Source organism: Bufo gargarizans, chromosome 4, assembly GCF_014858855.1.
Source record: "Bufo gargarizans isolate SCDJY-AF-19 chromosome 4, ASM1485885v1, whole genome shotgun sequence".
In the NCBI taxonomy this organism is placed as follows: domain Eukaryota; kingdom Metazoa; phylum Chordata; class Amphibia; order Anura; family Bufonidae; genus Bufo; species Bufo gargarizans.
In genome coordinates this window covers 234,015,883-234,041,189 of record NC_058083.1, presented here as the reverse complement: position 1 = coordinate 234,041,189, position 25,307 = coordinate 234,015,883, and the positions used below count along the sequence as shown (strand labels likewise).

Here is a 25,307-nt window from a genome sequence, read left to right as displayed (position 1 = left end):
TCGGAAGGCAGAGGGAGCCATATCTCTCTGCCTTGGCCCACAGATGCCACGATAGGTGTTGATTGCGGCATCTGAGGGGTTAAATGATGGGATTCGGCGGAATCACCATTTCCCATCAATGCAGCTGGTTGCTTGCTGTATGTTACAGCCGCCACCCGCCGCGAGTCCCTCAACCACCGTTACCTACAGGTATGTCACAGAGTTTGAAGGGGTTACATAAGTTTTCTGGTCCATTTTACTGATGTCCTTACCTCAGAACATCAATATTTGCTGGACATTACGCACCTCTGCTGATCAGCTATTCTGCAGTAGCTCTGGTCACAAAAGTTGTCTTTTTATTCGGGAGGTAATGTGCTAAAAAAAAAAAGGCAAATCATGCCTATGAAGCGCACTTCTGGATTTCCGGCCTCTCACATTTGAAAACAGCATATGAGGGGTTAAATGTCCATGATCGGCATTACTGACTTTAGCCATGGGTGTCTGCAGTATGAAACAGCAGGCAGCTGGTAGCTATGTCACTCTCTCTGCTTCAAAGTGGGAGCTATCGTTAAAGACATCTGCCGTACATGTATGATTGTCATGTAGGTGTTAAATATCGCTGTGTCTGTAACGACCGGATCTATACAATTTCACGTGATCTACCCCCTCAGGGAAACTCTATAAAAAATGTGCCAAAACAGATTTATTTTTGGTCACCTTCCCAAATTGCAATATCAAGTGATCAAGAAGTACTATGTATCCCAAAATGGTACAAATCAAAATATTACCTCATCCCACAAAAAATGAGCCCCCAAACAGAACCATTGGCAGAAAAAAAATGGCTCTCAGAATATGGCATTGCAAAAATATGATTTTGTTTTAAAAATTATGCTTTTATTGTGTAAAACTGAACAAAAATAAATAAATTGCTGCTCTATACAATATCACATAATCTTCGTCCTCAGGTGAATGTTGTAAAAATATAAATTAAAAAAACTGTCAAAACTGACCTTTTTTTTGTTACCTTGCCTCAAAAAAAGTGTAATATCAAGTGATCAAAAAGTACTATATACCAAAAAGCAGTATCAATGAACACATCACCAGATCCTACAAAAAATGAGCCCCCACAAAATATGTCTCTGCCTAGCAGCGTTCCCTGTGATGTCACCAGCACTAATTGGTGGTCTTTATCGCTGCTCTGGCCAGTTTTACAGGCTTGGGCAGCGCTAAAGACCGCCACTATTGCTGGTGATGTCACAGGGCATACTGCTACGAAGAAACCTCTGTCTAGCATACTATGCAGAGCAGGGCAAGTGAGAGCATCAGAGCACTCAGATGGGCTAGAGGGGTAAATAAGGAGTTATGTCCGGGTTCATTTCTAAACCTGGACCCCTATAAGGAGAAAAGTGGCTCGGTACTGAAGGGAATGATGGCCTATCCTCAAGCTACTCCATCAATATAAAAGGACTGGAAATCCACTTTAACATATACAGCATACTTCGATTTTTTTCCAAGCCTGGAAAACCTATTTAATAATTCTAATGCAAAAGAGAAAAAAAGTGTTAATCAAGTTCATCACTGTAAAATTGTTTTATTAAGGGTAATCAAGCAATACTAACTATTTTTTACAATTATATAGTTTAGGACAAAACAATCAGTTCATACATAAACATACATTTTTTATTTCTAAAATGTATTTGGGAATAGGACTAAGTCACTTGTGAATTTTTTGAGTAAAGATCATTTGACTAGAAAGCAAGCTCCTTAGTGCATGGTCTCTGAACAGCGTACAGTAAAGCAACAATATTTCAGTCAATGCTATGCTGGCCAAACATAGTAATGCTTAAAACTCCCAGCCTTCTCATTAGAAAACTGCAGTGTTCTCAACACCCTTGTCTTCAGAATAGAGCTATTAGTCTTTGATCATGTTTTGAATTATAATTAGACATTAAGCAAAAATTAAAGTTCTGGTGAAGTAGAGGTCTAAACATTTTATAAATGTGTCAAACAGAAAAATGTAAAGAATGCCCCATGATTATATATTTAATTTCTCTGATGACACAAAATATGAAAATTTTCCGACTGGAATCCTTTAAAAAAAAAAATGTTCCTGTCCTGGATACTGATATTACCTACTTGCTATTTTTCTGAGCCAATGAGAAGTGGCTACTAACATGCTGATTCTTATTGGCTACCCCAGTCTGTATTTTATAGAATCTCTGCAGTGTAACTGAGTTCATGGGCATTAGGTGGACATTCTGGGATGGATTCAAACAAGCAACAGGAGGTACCATACCAAACAGAAATATCTGGCCACAGGAAAAAATAAAATAAAAATTGTTACTGTTGAGCCAAATATTCCTTTTTGCGTTGTTTTGTTTTATGATCTGAGGAATTAAAATCTAATATACCATAACTCCAATAATAATAATAATAATAAGAAGAAGAATAGTAATAAGAAAAAATCCCCACCATCATCATTGATGTGATCATTAAAAATACATTAACATGCATTTTACCTGTAAGTTCCATACATGACCCTCTCACAGTCAACTAGTAGAAACTTCTGTTCCATTTTTCCACAGAATTTTGCTCCTGACTTAGAAAAATATTCTTGCCCTTTGACTGTTCGTACTCTCATGTTCTGTGACAAAAAAATAATAGTAAGTTTTAAATATAGCACACTGTGTCAAGGAATCACTTTGAAGTACATTTCTAGATCAGGTATCTCAGTGTGCTTACATCTGACGTGTAAAGGTGGGTTCACATTAATGGTTGGACACACTAAAAAGAATGAAGAAAAGAATACATATTCCACATATTAGGGTATATAGTCAATTCCCTGTGCTTTCTAGATGGGGAATATAGAATATACAGTATCTCACAAAAGTGAGTACACTCCTTTTCATGGGACAACATTGAAGATATGACACTTTAATACTAGTGATGGACGAACATCGGCCAGGATCAAATGTTCGTGAACAACGCGTTCGCGGCCGGCCCCATTCACTTTAATGGCAGGCGAACCTGAAAAACATTCAGGCCATATTTGCAGCCACCAAATACTTACTAGAAGTGCACAAATAGTCCACAACATGGACAGTGGTATACCACAGGGGGATCAATGGCAAAAATTCCCACAAAAAATATGTATTTTAATAAGGGGCCTTTTTTATGCACCTTAAAGGGAAACTCTCAAAAATGTGCCCTGCTAGAGCCTAAAAAATTTGGAGTATGGGTCCCAAAAATTAGGCATTCACCTGACAGAAAAGTACAAGTGATTATGTGGCTGGAGGTACAGTATATTAGATGGTCAGTAGATAACAATTTTACTGTAGGCCAGTGGAGTACAGGCCCCAAAGATTATGCATTCACCTGACAAAAAAGAACAAGTGATTATGTGGCTGGAGGTATATTAGGTGGTCAGTGGATAACAATTTTACTGCAGGTCAGTGGAGTACAGGCCCCAAAAATTAGACATTCACCTGACAGAAAATAACAAGTGATTATGTGGCTGGAGGTATATTAGATGGTCAGTGGATAACAATTTTACTGCAGGCCAGTGTATAGGCCCCAAACATTAGACATTCACCGGACAGAAAAGAACAAGTGATTATGTGGCTGAAGGTACATTAGTCAGTTAGTGGATAACAATTTTACTGCCGGCCTGAGGAGTATAGGCCCCAAACATTAGTTATTCACGGGAAACAAAAGAACAATTGATTATGTGGCTGGAGGTACATTAGGCATTCACTGAATAACAATTTTACTGTAGGTCAGTGGAGTACAGGACCCCAAAATTAGGCATTCATCTGACAGAAAAGGCCTTTTATGCCACTGTATATACATAAGACAAAGATGATTCTTTGTTCTGGGTAGTGGCCGATATGTGTGGGCTGGCATGAGGAAATTCAAATATATGTGGTCATCACAGGTGTTGAATACCTCTGAAATCCATTCCTCATAAATTTTTTGAAATGTGATGTAGTCCACACTGTCGTGAGGAAGGCGAGTGCACTTATCGGTCACGAAACCCCCTGCTGCGCTGAACGTCCTTTCGGACAGGACACTAGACGAGGGGCAAGCCAAGAGTTCCATGGCAAATTGTGCCAGCTCTGGCCACAGGTTAAGCCTGCATACCCACTATTCCAGGGGTTCCTTGCTTCTCCAGGCGTCCACATCGGTTGCTAACCTGATGTAGTCGGACACCTGTCGATCTAGGTGTTCCCTGAGGCTGGATCCAGAGGGCGGCTCTCGATGGGTTAGCTGCAATAATGATCTCATATCCGAAGTGACCAACACATCTTCAAACCGCCCTCTTCTTGCAGGTGCGGTCGGATTTGTACCCGCACATGTATCACTGTGGGTGGAAATTCCTCTGCCATCACCCGCAACAGCAGAATGCAGCATTTCTTGCAGCAAGGCCTGGAAATGCTGCATTCTGACAGCCCTCTGTGATGCTGGTAACATGTCCGCCATTTTGTGTTTGTACCGGGGTTTTAAGTATGTTGCCACCCAGTACTGGTCCTTGCCCTTTATGCTTTTTATATGGGGGTCCCTCTTCAAACACTGGAGCATAAAGGCCTCCACTAAATTGGAAAAAGTGGAACACCGCGGCTCCTGCTCATCACCCAGGAGAATGTCGTCCTCAGTCTCCTTCCCCCAGCCACGGACAACACCAGGGATCCCCGAAAAGTTTAATGTCCCCCCAAAGCCTGCTCTTCTTGCTTCTCCTCCTTCCCCCAGCCGCCATCCTCCTCTGACTCCTTTCCAGACTGCTGACTTGTCTCAGATGGAGGAGCCCCCCTGGGAATTCATTCAGCATTGCGACTTCCTCATCTTCCAGCTCCTGCCCCTCGACGGCTTGATCAATGACAAGACTCAATGCACGCTCCAGAAAGAAGGCGTAATGTATGATGTCACTGATGGTGCCCTGGCTGCGACTGACCAGTTTGGTGATCTCATCAAATGGACGCAGGAGTCTGCATGCATCGTCAAGATCAGCAGCAGCTGCAGCACAACATGGCAAAGTCTCACCTGGCACGTCGAATAGGTTCTGGGGAGCTTGGGGGGGGGGGTGCAGCGAAAGAGGCGGTAGCAGTGGAAAAGAAGGAGTCAGCCGAAGAGGAGACTGAGGATGGAGTAGGAGGAGGAGAAGAAGAGGCATGCCTGCATGCGATCTGTGGCAGTAACACAAAATCAACACGGATGCCACGGGTTACATGCTTGATGGCCGTCAGAAGATTCACCCAGTGAGCAGTAAAAGTTATGTACCTTCCCTGCCCATGTTTTCTAGACCACGTGTCTGTGGTTAGATGTATATTGGCACCGACACTGTGAAACATAGAAACATAGAATGTGTTGGCAGATAAGAACCATTTGGCCCATCTAGTATGCCCAATGAACTGAATACTATGACTAGCCCTTGGCCCTATCTTAAAAGACGGATGGCCTTATGCCTATCCCATGCATGCTTAAACTCCTTCACTGTATTTGCAGCTACCACTTCTGCAGGAAGGCTATTCCATGCATCCACTACTCTCTTAGCAAAGTAATACTTCCTGATATTTAAAACTATGTCCTCTTGTAGCAGTTTTTCTTCTTTTAAATATCCTCTCCTCTTTTACCTTGTTGATTCCCTTTATGTATTTAAAAGTTTATATCATATCCCCTCTGTCTCGTCTTTCTTCAAAGCTATACATGTTAAGGTCCTTTAATCTTTCCTGGTAAGTTTTATTTTGCAATCCATGTACTAGTTTAGTAGCTCTTCTCTGAACTCTCTCCAAAGTATCAATATCCTTCTGGAGATATGGTCTCCAGTACTGAGCACAATACTCCAAATGAGGTCTCACTAGTGCTCTGTAGAGCGGCATGAGCACCTCCCTCTTTCTACTGGTAATGCCTCTCCCTATACACCCAAGCATTCTGCTAGCATTTCCTGCTGCTCTATGACATTGTCTGCCTACCTTTAAGTCTTCTGAAATGACCCCCAAATCCCTTAAATGACCCCCAAATCCCTTTCCTCAGATACTGAGGTTAGGATTGTATCACTGATTTTATATTCTTCTCTTGGGTTTTTACGCCCCAGGGGCATTATCTTGCACTTATCAACATTCAATTTTAGTTGCCAGATTTTTTACCATTCCTCTAGTTTTCCTAAATCCTTTTCCATTTAGTGTATCCCTCCAGGAACATCAACCCTGTTACAAATCTTTGTGTCATCAGCAAAAAGGCACACCTTACCATCAGGCCTTCTGCAATTTTGCTGATAAAGATATTAAACAATATGGGTCCCAGAACAGATCCTTGAGGTACCCCACTGGTAACAAGACCATGGTCTGAATATACTCCTTTGACTGCAACCCCCTGTTGTCTGTCCCTCAGCCACTGCCTAATCCATTCAACAATATGGGAGTCCAAGCACAAAGACTGCAATTTATTGATAAGCCTTCTATGTGGGACAGAATCAAAAGCCTTACTAGAGTCTAGATAAGCGATGGCTACTGCACCTCCACCATCTATTATTTTAGTCACCCAATCAAAAAAATCAATAAGATTAGTTTGACATGATTTCCCTGAAGTAACCCCATGCTGTTTTTCATCTTTCAATCCATAGGATTTTAGATGTTCCACAATCCTCTCCTTAAGTATGGTTTTCATTAATTTCCCCACTATTGATGTCAGGCTTACTGGCCTATAGTTGCCTGATTCCTCCCTACTACCTTTCTTGTGAATGAGCACAACATTTGCTAATTTCCAATCTTCTGGGACGACTCCTGTTACCAGTGATTGATTAAATAAATCTGTTAATGGTTTTGCTAGTTCACCGCTAAGCTCTTTTAATAGCTTTGGGTGTATTCCATCAGGCCCCTGTGACTTATTTGTATTAATTTTAGACAGCTGACTTAGAGCCTCTTCCTCTGTAAAGACACTTGCATCAAAATATTAATTAGTCTTCCTTCCTAACTGAGGTCCTCAGGATATTCCCTAAAATGGGTGTTTCATTTAAACTCAGAATATAATTGCAGCATTTTAAGCTTCTATTGGACTTTCACAAATGCACATATGCTGTGCTGATGCACTGAATTTGCATAAAATGGCCGCCGCCACCCACCTAACTAACAGACAGATAAAAGTTATTTTTCTGTGTCACTGGGCTCAGGGCAGGGTAAAAAGATTTTGCACTGCACTCATAAAACCAAATCTATGTAGATCGATGAGTTAACAAGCACTTCTGATTAAAGATTCTGTCCTATTCTCTCCCTCACAGCAGCAGCATCCTATCCCTACACTAATCAGATCAGAGTGACGTGCACCGATATGTGACTCCAGCTTATATAGAAGCTGGGTCACATGCTGCACTGGCCAATTGCAGCCATGCCATTAGCTTCTAATGGCACACAAGTTAAAGGTTTGTTGATTGGCTGCTTCGCAGCCTTTTAAAAAGCGTCATTAACTTGCCGAACACCGAACCCGAACTTCTACTGAAAAGTTCGGTTTCGGGTCCGGGGTCCAAGAATCCTAAAGTTCGGTACGAACCCAAACTTTACAGTTCGGGTTTGCTCAACCCTATCTAAAATGTCTCTAACTTTAGATTATTTGGTGTTATATTGATATATATTTTTAGACATTAGTTACATCAAATGTTTTTATCATCAGAGATATTGATACATGTATACTACAGACTGTTAATTTGTACTAGATACATATCTTCCAACATTTATATACAGATGTAGCTGAGCTAAAATTGATTTTTATATCAAGACCTGGTGTTATCTCGTGCCATATTTTGACAAAAGCCATTGAAATACATTGAAAGAGTTAGTTACCCTTTTGTGCTATTTCTTACTTAACACGTTAACCATCAAGTTTATCTTGGCTGCATCTGTATTTTTTGGGGGGCATGGTGTTTGGTTCATATCAGAGCACTATACCAGGTTCAATCATGCATTTGTGTGCTTTTAATTGTTTTTAAGATTATTTTATGTGTGATTATTAGGTCACTAAGTACTATTTTCATAATGTGCCAGGTTAGGCCCCCTGAAATAATAGTCTGAAATATGGGACACTGCATCTCCAGACAGTTGAAAGTTTTTTTCCCCAATCCCCCCCCCCCCCCCCCAAAAAAAAGGGGGTATACAAGTATACAATGCGCGTTTTACAATCCAGAGGATAGCATTTTAAATCACAGAGAAAATAAAGAAAACAAAAAAGAATAGTCAGGGACAGGGCATCTCTAGACAGTTCAAGTTTTGGTTGTGAAAATAGCAATATAAGTGTACAATGGGTATTTTCCAATCGAGAGGGTAGCGTTTTAAATCTCAGAGGAAACAACTAAAATAGTTGGCCAAAATCTGAGAAAAGGCCTCTCTAGACAATTTTTCTTTTTTTTTTAAGTGTACAATGCATATTTTACAATCCACAGGGTAGTGTTTTAAATAGCATTGAAATCACCTGAAATAATAGTCCAAAATATGGGATAGGACATCTCCAGACTATTAAAGTATATTATTTTGTTTGTTTGTTTTAAAAAAAAGCATGCAAAATGTGCTTTACAATCCAGATGGTAGCATTTTAAATCTAAGTGAAAGCATCTGAAATACAGTAGTACTGCAGAATTTAGGATAAGAAACCTCTGAAAAGTACAAGTGCTTTTTGTGTGGAAAAATAAATAGAAGTGTACAGCATATGTTTTACAATCCAGAGGATCGCATTTTAAATCTTAGTGAAAACACCTAAAAAAGTAGTTCAAAATCTGTGACAGGGCATTTCCATATACTGTAGTTCAATTGTTTATGTGGATTGCAAAAATAGCAATACAAGTGTACAATGAACAACAGAAGGACTTTTAATTCTGCCTCTCTGTCTTTAAGCTCCAGTAAACATAATTGCTAAGTTTTCCATATTTTGTGTGACCATGTACAAATGTCTGGAATACAGAAGGGTTCCAAATGAATAACTCAGGACCTGGCCTTGTCCTCCCAGAGCCAGAATGTGGGTAGCAGCACCAGCTTTCCAGTCAGAAGTAAAAGTAGTAGTAGTAGGCCGCAGTTCTCCTTGGCTTTGGAAAGTTGCAACTATATCATTGAGGAGAAAGAATTTGAGATTGTGGATTGGATGGCTTACTCCTCCTCTCACTCACAGCAGGATAACACAAAGGTGACTTCTGAATCTGACACTGTGCTTTGGAGCCAGGGGTCACAGTATTCCTCCTGCTCTTCCTCCTTGCAGCTCCAGAGAAGCCTTTCAGTGTGAACCTCTGTCTTCACTGCCACTTACTAGTAGGGTGCTTTCCTTTTGCCTAAGAAGTGGCAACAAAACCCCACCATGTGCTATGGTAGATAGTCATGAGAGTCTCCCTGTTGATGACTTATGTAACAGTAGTCAGAATTTGTACTGCCCTGAGGAGGTTAAGGAGGCTGGGGACCTCATATATAGCTGTGTTGGCCATGGTAATAGTGGCATCTGCAGCCACAGCATTGGCAGTGGGGGTAGCAATTGTGGCAGTCAGGGAATATGCAGAGCAGGGGAGGGGTGCCAAGGAGCACACCATGTTATCTCACAATCTGAAAAAAGTGGCAGGGAGAATAAGTACTTCAATGACTATTGTGTGTTGGACAGGACCTGGGAGCCGGATGCAGGTATCAAAGAGGAGGAGAAATTGGAGGAGAAGGGCAATGGCAATAAAGAGAGGAGCTCAGCTTCCACTACCTCTATGTGAGCAACTCCTGTATGGTGTTTTTTCTCTCCACAAGGCAAGCACAGAAAACAACAGCCATGTGCAATGTCTACAGGATTAAAATAAGCCATGGCCATTCAAATACAAAGGTAGCAGAGCTCAATTGCAGCACATGAGGCAGCATCACCTGATCCTTTGGGAAAATACAACTGGCCAGCATTCACAATCAGAGCAAGTCTGTCTTTCTTCACGTGGTCTACTTTGCGACAGCCACCCTGCATCCCCAAGCAATACAATATCCTTGTCATCATCATCTTCTTCTTCTTCTTCTCCTGTGCCTCCTTGTCATCAACCCTATCATGAGACATCCATAATGGAATGTGTGACACTTAGAAATCTATTATCTAACTACAATTAGCTGAGTTGCTCGTACCAGTTAGTAGAGTCTGATGCCTTTAGGGAGCTGAGGGCGTGTGCTCAGCCGTCGCTAGAAGATACCTAGCTGGCATTATTTTTTCCAGAAAGCCATCCATGCCATATAATCTCATGTGGCAGAGAACACGGTTCGCTCCTTCAGATTCTTGGTGTGCGGACACCTGGAGCAGCTGTTTCAAGCAAAGACAGTAAATTCCTTTCACTGCCCACTGGGTCAATATTTTTTGTTGAAGTGGTGAGGCAGCACCCCAACAGCAAGACCAGATCCTTTTGATGCCTCCTAGATTGTGTCAGCCTGGCTCCCACACCAGGCACTTATCTAACTCCTGCACCTCCTCCATTGACGTCCACCCATCCCCAACAGCAGCAGAGCACAGTGTTGCTCCCTCCTTCCTATCACATGTATCAAGTCAAGTTTTGTCATGTGGTGTTAGAGCTGATCAGCCTGGGTGAGATTAGTGACACAGGAAGCAGTTCCTAAAATACATCAAGCAGCAAAGATCCCACTGGCTGTAACCCAGTCAACCCCAACTGGGCAAGGTGGTCAGCGACAATAGCCATAACATAGTGGCCACAATGAATTTGGGGTAAATAACAGATGATCCCTGCATGGTGCACATGAGTAACCTAGTTATGCAATACTTTTCAAAAAAGTACACTAATTTGCGCAAGGTGCTGGAAATGTCCAGGAGTCTGTCCTCGCATTTTAACCATTCTTACATGGCAAAGAATGCTTTCCTGGACTCCAGAGACAGAACATCTATTGGGTGCTGAAGCCCTTTGTAGTGGACATAAAGTTTGTCAGTAGGGAGAAACTGTGACATGAACAATGTAATCTCCCTCATATTTATCAGTCTTACATTTAGAACTGGCACAGGATATGCCGCAGTTATGTAGAGGCTGGCGTCTCTTCATACCTTTGGCGGAACCACTCACAGCTCAGGAGTTTATTACGTTTGCAGTCTAAAATGTCGGTCAAAATGAATGTGCCCCATACTGTATGTTTCTTGATTTTGGAAAACACAGTATGTGAAACACAGATCTGGCATAGACACAATTAATTTAGAGTCTATTTTTTACTTCATTTAAGCTTTGTATATTCTACAGTATGTAAGAACAGTATGTTTTAAATGGTTTACCATTCAATTTGCATTGCTACAGTGTTTTCATTTCTGCATGATGTAAAAGTTATATTAGGCTTCGTTCACATCACCGTTCAGCCTTTCCGTACTCCTGCTCCATTTAGGGGCAGGAGAACTGAAAGGACGGATAAGCACATAAACTGACACCAAATTGAGTCAAACGGAGCCCTTAGTACCCCATAGACTATAATGGGGTCCGTTATGTTTCCGCTCAGAAGATGATTTTTAAGCGGAGACAAAAGTCCTGCATGCACAACTTTTGTCTCCGCTTAAAAATCATCTTCTGAGCGTAAAAATAACGGACCCCATTATAGTTTATGGGGTCCTCAGGCTCAGTTTGACTCAGTTTGGCGTCAATTATGTGCTTATCCGTCCTTTCCGTTCTCCTGCCCCTAAACGGAGCAGGAGAACGGAAAGGCTGAACGGTGATGTGAACGTAGCCTAACATAAGCAATGTTAGTCACACTAGAAATAGCTTTACATTGATTTGTTAAAAATATAAATTAAACATAAATGATGGATTTCATTACTATTTAGTGCATTTAGTTCAATTTAATAGATCTGGACCTGAAAATATATATATTATTTTAACATTATTTTATGCATGAATTTTCCGATATGTTTGGATGAGTTAAATAAAAAAAAACTAGAAAAGCATGCAGAAAAAAAATAATAGACAGTTTGTGTGCAGCTCCAATCTAATAGCTATGATTCAATACTGTGTTTTCAATTGAATTATGTTCACTATTGTATTTGCAAATGAGGACAAATATAAAGAAGTAAAAATAAGATTAAAGCTTGATGATATTGAAATATAAATCGATAGAAACACAAATGTGTGCCCAGTCTAAATCTGAGAGTGAGCATTTAAAGTGTATCATGGGTTGTTTATTTAAAGGGGTTTTCCCAGATTTTGATACTGATGACATTTCATCAGGATAGTTTATCAGTATCTGATCAGTGGAGGTCCGACACCTGAGACCCCCACCAATCAGCTGTTTAAGAAGGCATCGGTGCTCCTATGAGTGCCGTGGCATTCTCCATGCTTATCAAGCACAGCGCGGTACATTGTATAGAGGATCTGCTTGATATCGCAAACAGCCCCATCGAAGTGAATGGGGCTGAGTGCAATATTAAGCACAGCCGCTTTACAATGTACGACTCTGTGCTTGGTATGTATAGATAAGACCACTGCACTCACAGAAGCCCTGATACCATCTCAAACAGCTGATTGGCGGAAGTCCCGGGTGTCAAACCCCCACCATAATGATGACCTATCCTGAGGAAAGGTCATCATTATAAAAATCTTGGAAAACCCTTTTAATGTCCTATTCTGAGGATATTGTAAGAACAGGCCATTAACACATGGTGGTTTGACCTTGGGAACCAATCATTAGAACAATGAAGTTGTAACAGTGATTGCTACATAAAAATATGCAATGTACCTGAAATTTTATATATTTTTTGCCTTTAAAACAATGATAGATAGACAAATGATTTTAAATATTATAGTATGTTGCTTACCCTTAGTCTTTGAACTTGTAACCCCTGTTTCTCTGCCATCTTCAAAAAATGTGGAAAATTTGCATCATCAAGAAGTAGATAGACAGGAACTCCTCTAGTTGAGGCTTCCACAAGTTCTTTGAAGATATCAATATCAGTAAACATGTCCATGACAATGGCTATCACCTGTAAAATAACATAAGATCATGTAAATCTCCTATAGGTTAATCAGGTTAATTGATTGCTATATACACAAAAATAGAGTACAACAAACTTAGTGCATGCAATTATTTTGCTAAAATGTATTGACACAGAGAGCCACTACCTATTTCAGAATAGGTAACTCTATGTTCACAATAGGAAATGTTTATGCCCCCAATAAGGACCAAATCCCTTGGCTTATCAGAGTCTTGAAGAAATTCTCTCGCTTTTCAGAAGGGACCCTGGTCTTGGGCGGTGACCTTAATGTGGCCTTAAACCCACTTATTGACACGTCTACTGGGAAATCAGCCAATCGCTTCAAAACTTTAGCGAAATTGGCCAAGCCCGTACATTTCCTGGTTTGGCCGAAAAAATATTGCTAAATGCCATATTTCCAAAGGTTACGTACTTACTTCAAGCTTTACCCATACACCTCCCCAACACCTTTTGGGAGAATTAAATATTCCACGCTTCAACTTCCTAGAAAATTTGAGGGAATTGTATATGTATGAGCTGTCCACCTGAACAGGATAGTGGATTGGGATAGGAGGCCCTTACATAAGCTTTGGCTCCCTATCAAGGAAGATATTCTATGATACCCACTGATGCACATTGTATTTTCTGAACAAATTGCCCCGGGAACCATGTGCAACACAGAATCCTTTTATATCTGAAACCAGAAGAATATGGGCTATGAAAGATGTTTGAGCATTGTGCTCCCCTTTCCCTTCCCCCCATACTGCAAGTAAGATATATAATATGTAGCTCAGATACTGATTACAACAACACTATACCTAAAGAGATTAAACTATATCGCTCCACCATTGATGATTTATTCACTGCAGGCACAATCTCCACCCTGGCATCACTCTCTGAACAATTGTGCTGCCCATCTTTGTCACCGCTACTTTACAACAAATTCGCCTCATCTTTCAAACAACTAATCCAGGCAGGTAACCTACGGAGATCAGTGACAAAATTTTAAACTCTTCTCACCCAACCTAAAACTCCTAAAAAAGTAGTATAGACCTTTATCGGGCTGCTATCTTCTACTCCTACAAGCATAGCACATTCTTTCATTAAAGACTGGGAAAAGGATCTCAATAAATCATTCTCAGAAGATGATTTACTTAAGCTTTTTATTGCACCCAAACAGTCCTCAAAATGTATTAGAATGCAAGAGAGCAATTATAAAGCACTGACTAGATGGCATCTAACCCCAGCACTACTAAACAAGTATGACTCTAGTTATAACCCCTGCTGCTAGAGGTGTAGAAAACAGTCAGGCACATACTCCCACTTATAGTCAACATGCTCACTCATAGTTCCATATTGGACGTCGGTTATATCCAAGATCAAACTTCTCCTTATTGCCAGAGATCTGCTTACTACACCTATTCCCAGATAAAATCTCAAACCATACACTGAGGTTAGCAAGGCACATTTTAGCTGTCACTAGAATACTGATCCCAACACACTGGAGATCAGATTCTCTGCCAACACTCAGCCAATGGATAGAGAAAGTAGACTTGTACCATTTAGAAGAACTAGCTATCTGAGAGACTAGATCACATGTTATGTTCCAGACTACCTGGTCCCCCTGGATGAAATACAGGCACTTCTCCACCTGACAGCTGCTATGGGAAACACCATGACTTTTGGGGTGCTTGCTTGCATATATCTCTCCTCTTCTCCTCTACACATCCTTAGCCTCTCACACATATAACATATAGCTCACATACAGTCAGGTAAATATTGGGACATCGACACATTTCTAACATTTTTGGCTCTATACACCACCACAATGGATTTAAAATAAAACAAGCAAGATGTGCTTTAACTGCAGACTGTTAGATTTAATTTGAGGGTATTTACATCCAAATGAGGTGAACAGTGTAGGAATTACAACAGTTTGTATATGTGCCTCCCACTTGTTAAGGGACAAAAAGTAATGGGCTAATTGGCTTCTCAGCTGTTCCATGGCCAGGTGTGTGTTATTCCCTTATTATTCCAATTAAAATGAGCAGCTAAAAGGTCTAGAGTTCATTTCAAGTGTGCTATTTGCATTTGGAATCTGTTGCTGTCAACTCTCAAGATGAGATCCAAAGATCTGTCCCTTTCAGTCAAGCAAGCCATCATTAGGCTGAAAAACAAAAACAAACCCATCAGAGAGATAGCAAAAAACATTTGGCGTGGCCAAAACAACTGTTTGGAACATTTTTAAAAAGAAGGAACGCACCAGTGAGCTCAGCAACACCAAAAGACCCGGAAGATCACATAAAACAACTGTGGTGGATTTCCCTGGTGAAGAAAACAGCCTTCACAACAGATGGCCAGATCAAGAACACTCTCCAGGAGGTAGGTGTATGTGTGTGAAAGTCAACAGTCAAGAGAAGACTTCACCAGAGTGAATACAGAGGGTTTACCACAAGATGTAAACCTTTGGTTAGCCTCAAAAACAGGAAGGCCAGGTTAGAGTTTTCCAAACGACATCTAAAAAAAAACTTCCTATGGACAGATGAGACAAAGATCATCTTGTACCAGAGTGATGGGAAGAGAAGAGTATGGAGAAGGAGAAGAACTGCCCATGATCCTAAACATACCACCTCATCAGTGAAGCATGATTATGGTAGTGTCATGGTGTGGGCCTGCATAGCTGCCAATGGAACTGGTGATCTTGTATTTATTGATGATGTGACTGCTGACAAAAGCAGCAGGATGAATTCTAAAGTGTTTCGGGCAATAGTATCTGTTCATATTCAGCCAAATGCTTCAGAACACATTGAACGGCACTTCACAGTGCAGATGGACATGGACCCAAAGCATACAGCAAAAGCAACCAGAGTTTTTTAAGAGAAAGGAGTGAAATGTTATGCAATAGCCAAGTCAATCACCTGACCTGAATCCGATTGATCATTCATTTCACTTTCTGAAGACAAAACTGAAGGGAAAATGTCCCAAGAACAAGCAGGAACTGAAGACAGTTGCAGTAGAGGCCTGGCTGAGTATGGAATCTACGCGATGGAACCCAACATCTGGTGATGTCTATGCGTTCCAGACTTCAGGCTGTAATTAACTGCAAAGGATTTGCAACCAAGTATTAAAAAGTAAAAGTTTGATTTAGGATTATTATTCTGTCCCATTACTTTTGGCCCCTTAACAAGTGGGAGGCACATATTCAAACTTTTGTAATTTCTACACCGTTTACCTGATTTGGATGTAAATACCCTCAAATTAAAAATGACAGTCTTCAGTTAAAGCACATCTTGTTTCTTTCATTTCAAATCCATTGTGGTGGTGTGTAGAACCAAAAATGTTAAAATTGTATAGATGTCCTAATATTTATGGACCTTACTGTATTTCTCTCCTCTGCACCACACAGAGGGACAATAGAATAATAGACCATTGCAAAGAAAAGATAATAGCTAAAAGGCTCTTCTTTACTTCCCCTCCCTCTTTCCCCTGGCATCCCCCCCCCCCCCCCCCATTTCTTGCTAATTATTTTTTGCATTGACATTTTAAGGATGATTTTACTGTCCTATTTTGTGAGACAATTTTACTGTTCATCTCTGAACTGCTGCAGAGGGACATGCTATTTTTCCAGAGTATGTGATCTGATGACTTCTAAGACTTTGCGATAAGGCATTCTCTTAATACCTCTCTACCTATTGATCTTCAGTCATATGCTTTGTAAGAATGTCTGTATTGTTTATGTTCTTTTAATACAATAATAATACAAAGAATATTCAAAAGATTAGAAAAAAGAATTGACTCCCATGCTGAATACAAATGCATCAATTAAAACTTTTAAAAACCATGTATCATTTTCTTTTCACTTCACACATACAGTACTTGCTACTTTGTGTTGGTGTATCACATAAAATCCCAATAAAATACATTTAGGTTTGTGGGTGTAAAGTGAAAAAATGTGGAGAAGTTCAAAGGGTATGAATACTTTTTCAAGGCACTGTATATGACCTTCCAGAACAGTGCAGATTTTCTTTCTTACAATCTGATGTTATATATCCATATAGCCAATTATACTTTATTATTTGTCGGTCTTATTTATCTATTAATAAGTCACATTTCTTCATACTTTCTGTGCTTTTAAAATGAAAAGATAACAAATCTATGCTTAAACAGCAACACAATATTGTCTCTAGGAGCATTTTCAAAATGGAACAATATTAATTAAAATGCTAATAAACTTCACAGCTGCAGATTCAACTTGATTTAGGAAATGACATAGTATTTTCATGTTTTGTAAAGGTTTGTTTTGTGAAAATTAATACCATCACAGCTATTCTAGCAATGAATGCATTTTGCTACATCATAAATATTTGTAATTGGATTTGAAAATTAAATTTAATAGCCTGTTGGAAGACATCATATCCGGCAAAGCTGGAAAAGGCTGGATTACCAGCTATAATGGGACTATATGGGACTCGACAGGGATCTGGTAAGTTTCCAGCATAAGTGTCAAGATTTAACCAAACACCTCTGCAAGCAGAGGCATCCCACCATCTAGTTGTCTTCCTACAGCAATACTTTACTCTTTATGTAATGTAAGCCCCAAAGTGAATCAGGGAATTACAGTATAAAGAATGTGAAAGCGAACCACTACTGACATGGAAGTAGATTTCAACATATACATTATAAACACTATAATAGTCATTGATCATAGCTTTAGCCTAAAGGGATTGTCCCATGAAAACTATTTGACAGTTTTCAAACCAGCACCTGGATCTGAATACGCTTGTAATTGCATGTAATTAAAAATTAGGACAGCGACTAAGTTATTCAGTAAGATGTATATGAATAGTTCCACCTGCTTTTTATTTTTTATTTTTTTTATTTCTTTGTCCAGGTCACTCAGATGGCCACACAGGCTGAGTTCAGTGAAACTCGCACTATTTTGCAAGCAAGTTCAGTCAGTTTTGTCTGCGATTGCGTTCAGTTGTTCAGTTTTTTCCGCGCGGGTGCAAAGCGTTTTGATGCGTTTTTAACACGCGTGATAAAAAACTGAAGGTTTACAAACAACATCTCTTAGTAACCATCAGTGAAAAACGCATCGCACTTCACTTGCTTCCAGATGCAATGCGTTTTTCACGCAGCCCCATTCCCTTCTATGGAGTCAGGGCTGCGTGAAAAACGCAGAATATAGAACATGCTGCGTTTTTCATGCAACACAGAACTGATGCGTTAAAAAAAAACGCTCATGTACTACACAGACCCATTGAAATGAATGGGTCAGGATTCAGTGCGGGTGCTATGCGTTCACGTCACGCATTGCACTCGCGCGGAAAACTCACTGGTGTGAAAGGGGCCTGATAGGGGGAGCATTGACACGCCCCCTGACCTGCAACAGAAAAGACACTCCCCTTCAGCTTTCAGCTTGATATAAATGATACGATCTCTGGATCCATGTGAGGTACACGGCTCATTCTCCGTAAGAAAGAGATTGACATGCACTGTATAATCCCTGATTTAGTCATGAGATAACAGCAGAGCTAAAAAGCGGCCATATTGTCGTTTTGATTTATGCTTTAGAATTCCCTTGAATTATAGTGTAAAAGGAAAATGCATACAGCACTTGGCTAAAATTGACCTCTATTAAATGAACTGTCTATATCCACATGAACAAAGAAAAATAGACAATGTAACAGCACTCTGCAAACACAAATAAAGTACAATAATGCCATAATTATAAAAAAAACATACTGGTGCTAATGCTACGCTTATTTAGCAACTTTGAGATTCTTGGCAAATACATTTTGTACAAAAGTATTTGGGCCTGTCTCCCAAACTTCAAGGTGATATACATATATATATATATATATATATATATATATCCACATGGCCACCACAGTCAATCCCTGGGCTCATTGCCGTTATGCACATCATTGTTGCAGTGCTGAGGTGGTCAGGGAATTTTTTTCTAATTATTATTATTTTGTGAGTCTTTTGCAATTTCCCATCAGATAAATTCACGGACAATCCTTTTACATTTTCTAATTGTATGCTATGTCTCAATAATGCATTACATAATAATAATAATGATAATAATAACAAATATTCCACCATTGCACATTTGAAAACAATACTTTATCCTCTTAACTTAACATTGGAGATATTTCTTTTAAATCAGCATATTATTAGTAATTTCGATCAGGCTTATTTTATATGTTTTAATCTTCTGATTCAGTGGCCGATTCAGATAGATTAGTGCAGTTTTGCATCTGGGGAAATAACCTGTTTTCTAAACAGCAGAGATGAAATGTGAGCTTGTTTGTAGTGTAGAGTGTGATTTATCAGCCTGACATTTATGTATTAACATGCAGAACTTTCATATTTTCATGCCTATAATTATACTACGAGGCATTATATAAAAAAGTCTCCACCGTTCCATTACATGTTGTTTGCCACATATTATTATGACATTGAATAATGCTGTGTAGTGGTGTAGGGCTCATAACAACATTGTCTCTCCCTCTAGCTTTCTCCTTTTATTTCTTAACTATTGATATTTAAGGCTTCCTACATTTTCTTAGAATATGAAACAAACTGAAAGTAGTCTAGTATGAAACTAGTCTGAATGCTAGGATAGGTGCAAATTTTACTCTGACCTCCAAGAAAGAACATTAACTTTAAAAGCTGCAATTCACATCACAGCCACTGGGTGGCCGCTCAAAGACCCGTGTAGCAAAGACATCTTAATGCAGGGTTTTCTCCCTCTAGCTTTCTCCTTTTATCTCTTAACTATTTATATTCATTTTATTGTTTCCTACTTTTTCCTAGAATATGAAACCAGCTGAAAGTTGGAAGATTCTGAATGTTAGGATAGGTGCAAATGTTACTCTCACCTCCAAGAAATAATGTAACACATTTATAGCAAAACCTTTGACAGGTTGCACTTCACATCACAGCCACTGGGTGGCCACATATAGCAAAGACATCTTGTGATAAGGTATTGCAAAATTATGTTCTTTCTCAAAGCTGGTAATCTTGTACCACGCACCTAGGGTCACGTTGAGCTAAAAACAAAGTTACGAAAATACACATCTGTACGTCACATCCTAAAAGGGCCCTTAGCCTTACCAATGTCATATAGCCCTCTGTGAAGTACTGTATCTTGCTTCATTCCAAGGAAACCCTAATGCTATTGTTGAGCGAATTGAGCTTTGGATAATAGATCCAAAGTTGTTTTGTTCAGAACTTCATTTGAATGCTATAATTAGATTACAATAAAAATTTCATCCTGCAAAAAATGAGCCACTACATAGCTCTGTAGCCATAAATGATGCAATGATGACATGAATTAAAACACAAGAAAAATGATAAAAATGTGGGCTAGTTGTAATGGTACTGACCTGAAAAATGAAGGGCACAGGTCAGTTTTACTGTATAGGGAATGCCGTAGAGACAAAACCTGTAAAACTGTGGCAGAATTGTGTTTTTTGGGGAATTTTTTCCCCACTTCCCACTACATTGTTATGCCATTTTAAGTTGTGGCTTTAGAAAGTACAACTTGGTCTGCAAAACACTAGGCCTCATACGGCTATGTGAACGGAAAAACATTGTTCACTCCTGTGGGCCTTTCAGACACACTGCAAGAGTGGCCGAATATACAGAGGGAATCATGCTTACCTGATCCCAGCTTCATTCACCTGGCACTGCAGCAGCTCTAAGGTCTCCCATCCATCAACATCCAGTTTGACACCTTTGCGGTTCCCACATGACCTACAGTGGAGGAAATAATTATTTGACCCCTCACTGATTTTGTAAGTTTGTCCAATGACAAAGAAATGAAAAGTCTCAGAACAGTATCATTTCAATGGTAGGTTTATTGTAACAGTGGCAGATAGCACATCAAAAGGAAAATCGAAAAAATAACTTTAAATAAAAGATAGCAACTGATTTGCATTTCATTGAGTGAAATAAGTATTTGAACCCCTACCAACCATTAAGAGTTCTGGCTCCCACAGAGTGGTTAGACACTTCTACTCAATTAGTCACCCTCATTAAGGACACCAGTCTTAACTAGTCACCTGTATAAAAGACACCTGTCCACAGAATCAATCAATCAAGCAGACTCCAAACTCTCCAACATGGGAAAGACCAAAGAGCTGTCCAAGGATGTCAGAGACAAAATTGTAGACCTGCACAAGGCTGGAATGGGCTACAAAACCATTAGCAAGAAGCTGGGAGAGAAGGTGACAACTGTTGGTGCGATTGTTCGAAAATGGAAGGAGCACAAAATGACCATCAATCGACCTCGCTCTGGGGCTCCACGCAAGATCTCACCTCGTGGGGTGTCAATGGTTCTGAGAAAGATGAAAAAGCATCCTAGAACTACACGGGAGGAGTTAGTTAATGACCTCAAATTAGCAGGGACCACAGTCACCAAGAAAACCATTGGAAACACATTACACCGCAATGGATTAAAATCCTGCAGGGCTCGCAAGGTCCCCCTGCTCAGGAAGGCACATGTGCAGGCCCGTCTGAAGTTTGCCAATGAACACCTGAATGATTCAGAGAGTGACTGGGAGAAGGTGCTGTGGTCTGATGAGACCAAAATAGAGCTCTTTGGCATTAACTCAACTCGCTGTGTTTGGAGGAAGAAAAATGCTGCCTATGACCCCCAAAACACCGTCCCCACCGTCAAGCATGGGGGTGGAAACATTTTGCTTTGGGGGTGTTTTTCTGCTAAGGGCACAGGACAACTTATTCGCATAAACGGGAAAATGGACGGAGCCATGTATCGTGAAATCCTGAGCGACAACCTCCTTCCCTCTGCCAGGAAACTAAAAATGGGTCGTGGATGGGTGTTCCAGCACGACAATGACCCAAAACATACAGCAAAGGCAACAAAGGAGTGGCTCAAGAAGAAGCACATTAAGGTCATGGAGTGGCCTAGTCAGTCTCCGGACCTTAATCCAATCGAAAACCTATGGAGGGAGCTCAAGCTCAGAGTTGCACAGAGACAGCCTCGAAACCTTAGGGATTTAGAGATGATCTGCAAAGAGGAGTGGACCAACATTCCTCCTAAAATGTGCGCAAACTTGGTCATCAATTACAAGAAACGTTTGACCTCTGTGCTTGCAAACAAGGGTTTTTCCACCAAGTATTAAGTCTTTTTTTGTTAGAGGGTTCAAATACTTATTTCACTCAATGAAATGCAAATCAGTTGCTATCTTTTATTTAAAGTTATTTTTTCGATTTTCCTTTTGATGTGCTATCTGCCACTGTTACAATAAACCTACCATTGAAATGATACTGTTCTGAGACTTTTCATTTCTTTGTCATTGGACAAACTTACAAAATCAGTGAGGGGTCAAATAATTATTTCCTCCACTGTATGTCAAACAAGATGTAGATGCAGGTCTGGTCACATTTGGGTTGGGAAATCTGCCCGAAAGGCTCCCAGGTGTGAATAACCCCCTTAAAGGAATAAAAAATTGAAATCTGATTGCTGTAAGCAACATCTACCATTATTTTCTGCATTAGGTTTCATATACAAAGTCTAATAAGAGTAGATCTAGATGTTCTGCTAGTCACCAATACTGTTACATTTTAGTTTATAGTGTACCTATATTTAAAAGCACAAACTTTTAAAATGTCATAGTAACACCGATCATTAGAATGAGGAGAAAGAAGTCTTCACACAGTGCTGTTTCTCCATGCTGCTAAAGTTTCTGAAATACAGTCACATTCATTCATCCATGATCATTCATGGAGGTGGTAAAAAGTAATTACGGTGAAAAACTGCACCTGTCCCTGTGCTCCAGAAAACTCAGTGACAGAAACAATCAGCAAGAATTATTTTCATATTATTGATAATAATGATATGCCAGATGTCATTGAATAGATAAAAGGCTACTGACGTCATAGGACCTTTTATTTATTTAGGGTAAAGACATTGACATTATAGTACTTTTTGTACTTGGATACTTTATGAAATGCAAAACAGACATTGTGGAGGTCATTTACCAATCTGAAATACCCCTATTAGGCATATTTCAGACGCAGGTGGCGGCACTATGGTTAGTTGTGCCGCTTTTTGCAACTTTTTCCCGCTCACGCCAGGTCTAAATTGTGGGCGTGGTTTAGGAGTAGAAAATGGTCTAAATGTAAGACAGCTCGGAAGCTGTCTTACATTTAGAAGTGGCGCTGGATGGGCCGAAGTTATGGAGAGGCCTGCCCCTCTCCGTACCTCCGGCGGATCCTCCGCCAGCTATGGGGCTTTATTAAGATCGGCGTCTAAAACGCTGGTCTTTATAAATGTGCCCCATTATGTGCTAAATATCAATCTGAAACCTATTTTCAGTTGCAGGAATTTCTGCAACAAAATTTGCCATCTGTGAAGGCACCTTTAAAAGGTTTTTCAAGATAAGATATTTATAAGGTGGTATGTGAGTGAAGCTGCATTACCAGACATTGGTCATGGATACACCCATTCGCTGTTCTTAAAACTAAAAAGAAAACATTTATTTTACTTAAATTTGTTATACATTAATGGAAAATGAAAAAAGAACACCGGGAAAATGCAATGCAATTGGTGCTTGGTCAAGGATCGTACTGGCTCGGGCATGGGTATGATCATCCACTCCACTGCAGTCAACCACATGCTTCAGCTTTCATGTGTATCTTGTTAAAACATCACCGCTGAAGCTAGTCATAGGCTGCAGTGGAGGAAGTAAGCAAGCTGGGGAAGATGGAGTCAGCATGCAGGACCAGAGCAGCAGGAAACAGGTAAGCATGAATATTTCAATAGCGGTGGCACACTGTGGGCATTAGGTATTTTTAGAAAACCCCTTATAAGACAGTATTACACTGGCTGATTGCCGGCCAGATCATCTCTACCAAGAGGTTATAGGAACGCTTGTTAACAGTGATCTGGCAGTGTAATAATGCCGCCTGGCAAACGCTCATTCTTTGGGAAAACCATATTTTTAAGCATGCTTAAAAATCATTGTTTACCAGTGGCAGATTGCGCTGTATAGTCAGGATCTGCTGCAAACAACTAGTCAGTATGGGGATGAGTGAATGCATTAACGGGCGCTTCTCCCCATACTATGGAGGAGATCGCTGCATGTAATAGCAGCAGTCTCCTCCACTGACGAGCAGGCGATTGCCGGGAAGGAACCCTTCCCTCCCGACAATCACCTGGATGATCGCTTGATGTAATACTGACCTTAGTGTTTATTAATTAAAATAATAAACCACTTTGGTACAAGACAGTTTTAGCCTTGAGAACTTCCCTTTTTTTTGCCTTCCCCTATTCTGTCACCTTTATGATTTTTACTCCACCATAGATGTATTTTTTTTTTTTGCCAAATATGTCTATTTTATTTGATATCTTTTAATTAATATTAAATGTATCATATTTTATTTACTTTATATTTATTGGGGAAAAAATCATATCTTAGCAACATTTTTTCCTCTAGAGTATTTTAAATTGTTTTATGCTAGTACATCAACATGAATACTAAAAGGCTGTCTTGAGGACCTCCCAAACAGTCATACTCCAATTTGTTTTAGTTCCTCATTGTCATGGATAACATTAACAGTTGAATAGAACAAATTAAATGCTGGAGGTCACATTTTTCTCCTTTTTCCAACATTGTAGCATGATTCTGAGTGGCGGTTGCACTCCAGTTCCTGATCATCTATCTTCTGTGCCCATGCAATGACAGCACTGGGAAATATGGCACAGTCCATGAGCTGACTCCCACCAGCTGTCACATTACAATATTTCATGCCAATATATTAATCCATTAATATTGTGTTTCCAACATTTATGTTTAATCACAAAAGAGGAAGTCTGAAAACCTCCAAAGACAATTTTATTGACTTCAGATTTCTCGATATGTTCATCTTCATTTTGACATAATCCCTAATTGAACTTTTCTGGTGACTGCTCATTACAAGAAGACAACATGTACTGTATACATACATCAAATAGACATATTCTTTATGAGCTTGCTTTTCTCCTCACCCACTTAATAGACCGCAAAGATGAGTAACTAAAAAGAACTGCTGTAAAATAGTGCTACTTGAACTATAATGTGTGCCTAAAACGTAATGAAAGCGAAATGTAGGCTAAAAATGATAGGCAGGTTGCAGGAATGGAATGCCAGAAGTACGGTATATGGTGGATCTCCACATCCGTTTTATCAGGTAAGTGTACCTTTAAGGGTAAGGTCTTCACCGCCTTATTTTTTGCCTGGAATTTTGATTTTACTACATAATAATGACTAGTATTACAGTATATTGTCTAACTTTCTGACCTTCACTGTAACAATCATGGTCAAATCACAAAAGTCATTGCTATAATAAAGCCATACAGCAGATAAAACTCATCTTCA

The 25,307-nt window shown here is 39.9% G+C and overlaps 1 protein-coding gene across 1 annotated transcript in view; it reads right to left on the bottom strand.

Annotated features, from left to right (window-relative positions):
* FAM83B (family with sequence similarity 83 member B) overlaps positions 1-25,307 on the bottom strand; it is a 100,784-nt gene that overhangs the window by 5,190 nt on the left and 70,287 nt on the right. Inside the window, exons 3-4 of the mRNA XM_044292298.1 lie at positions 12,760-12,924; positions 2,499-2,623 (exon numbers count right to left, since the gene is read on the bottom strand). Coding sequence (XP_044148233.1) covers positions 2,499-2,623; positions 12,760-12,924 — 290 coding nt within the window. The remainder of the gene's footprint in view (positions 1-2,498; positions 2,624-12,759; positions 12,925-25,307) is intronic.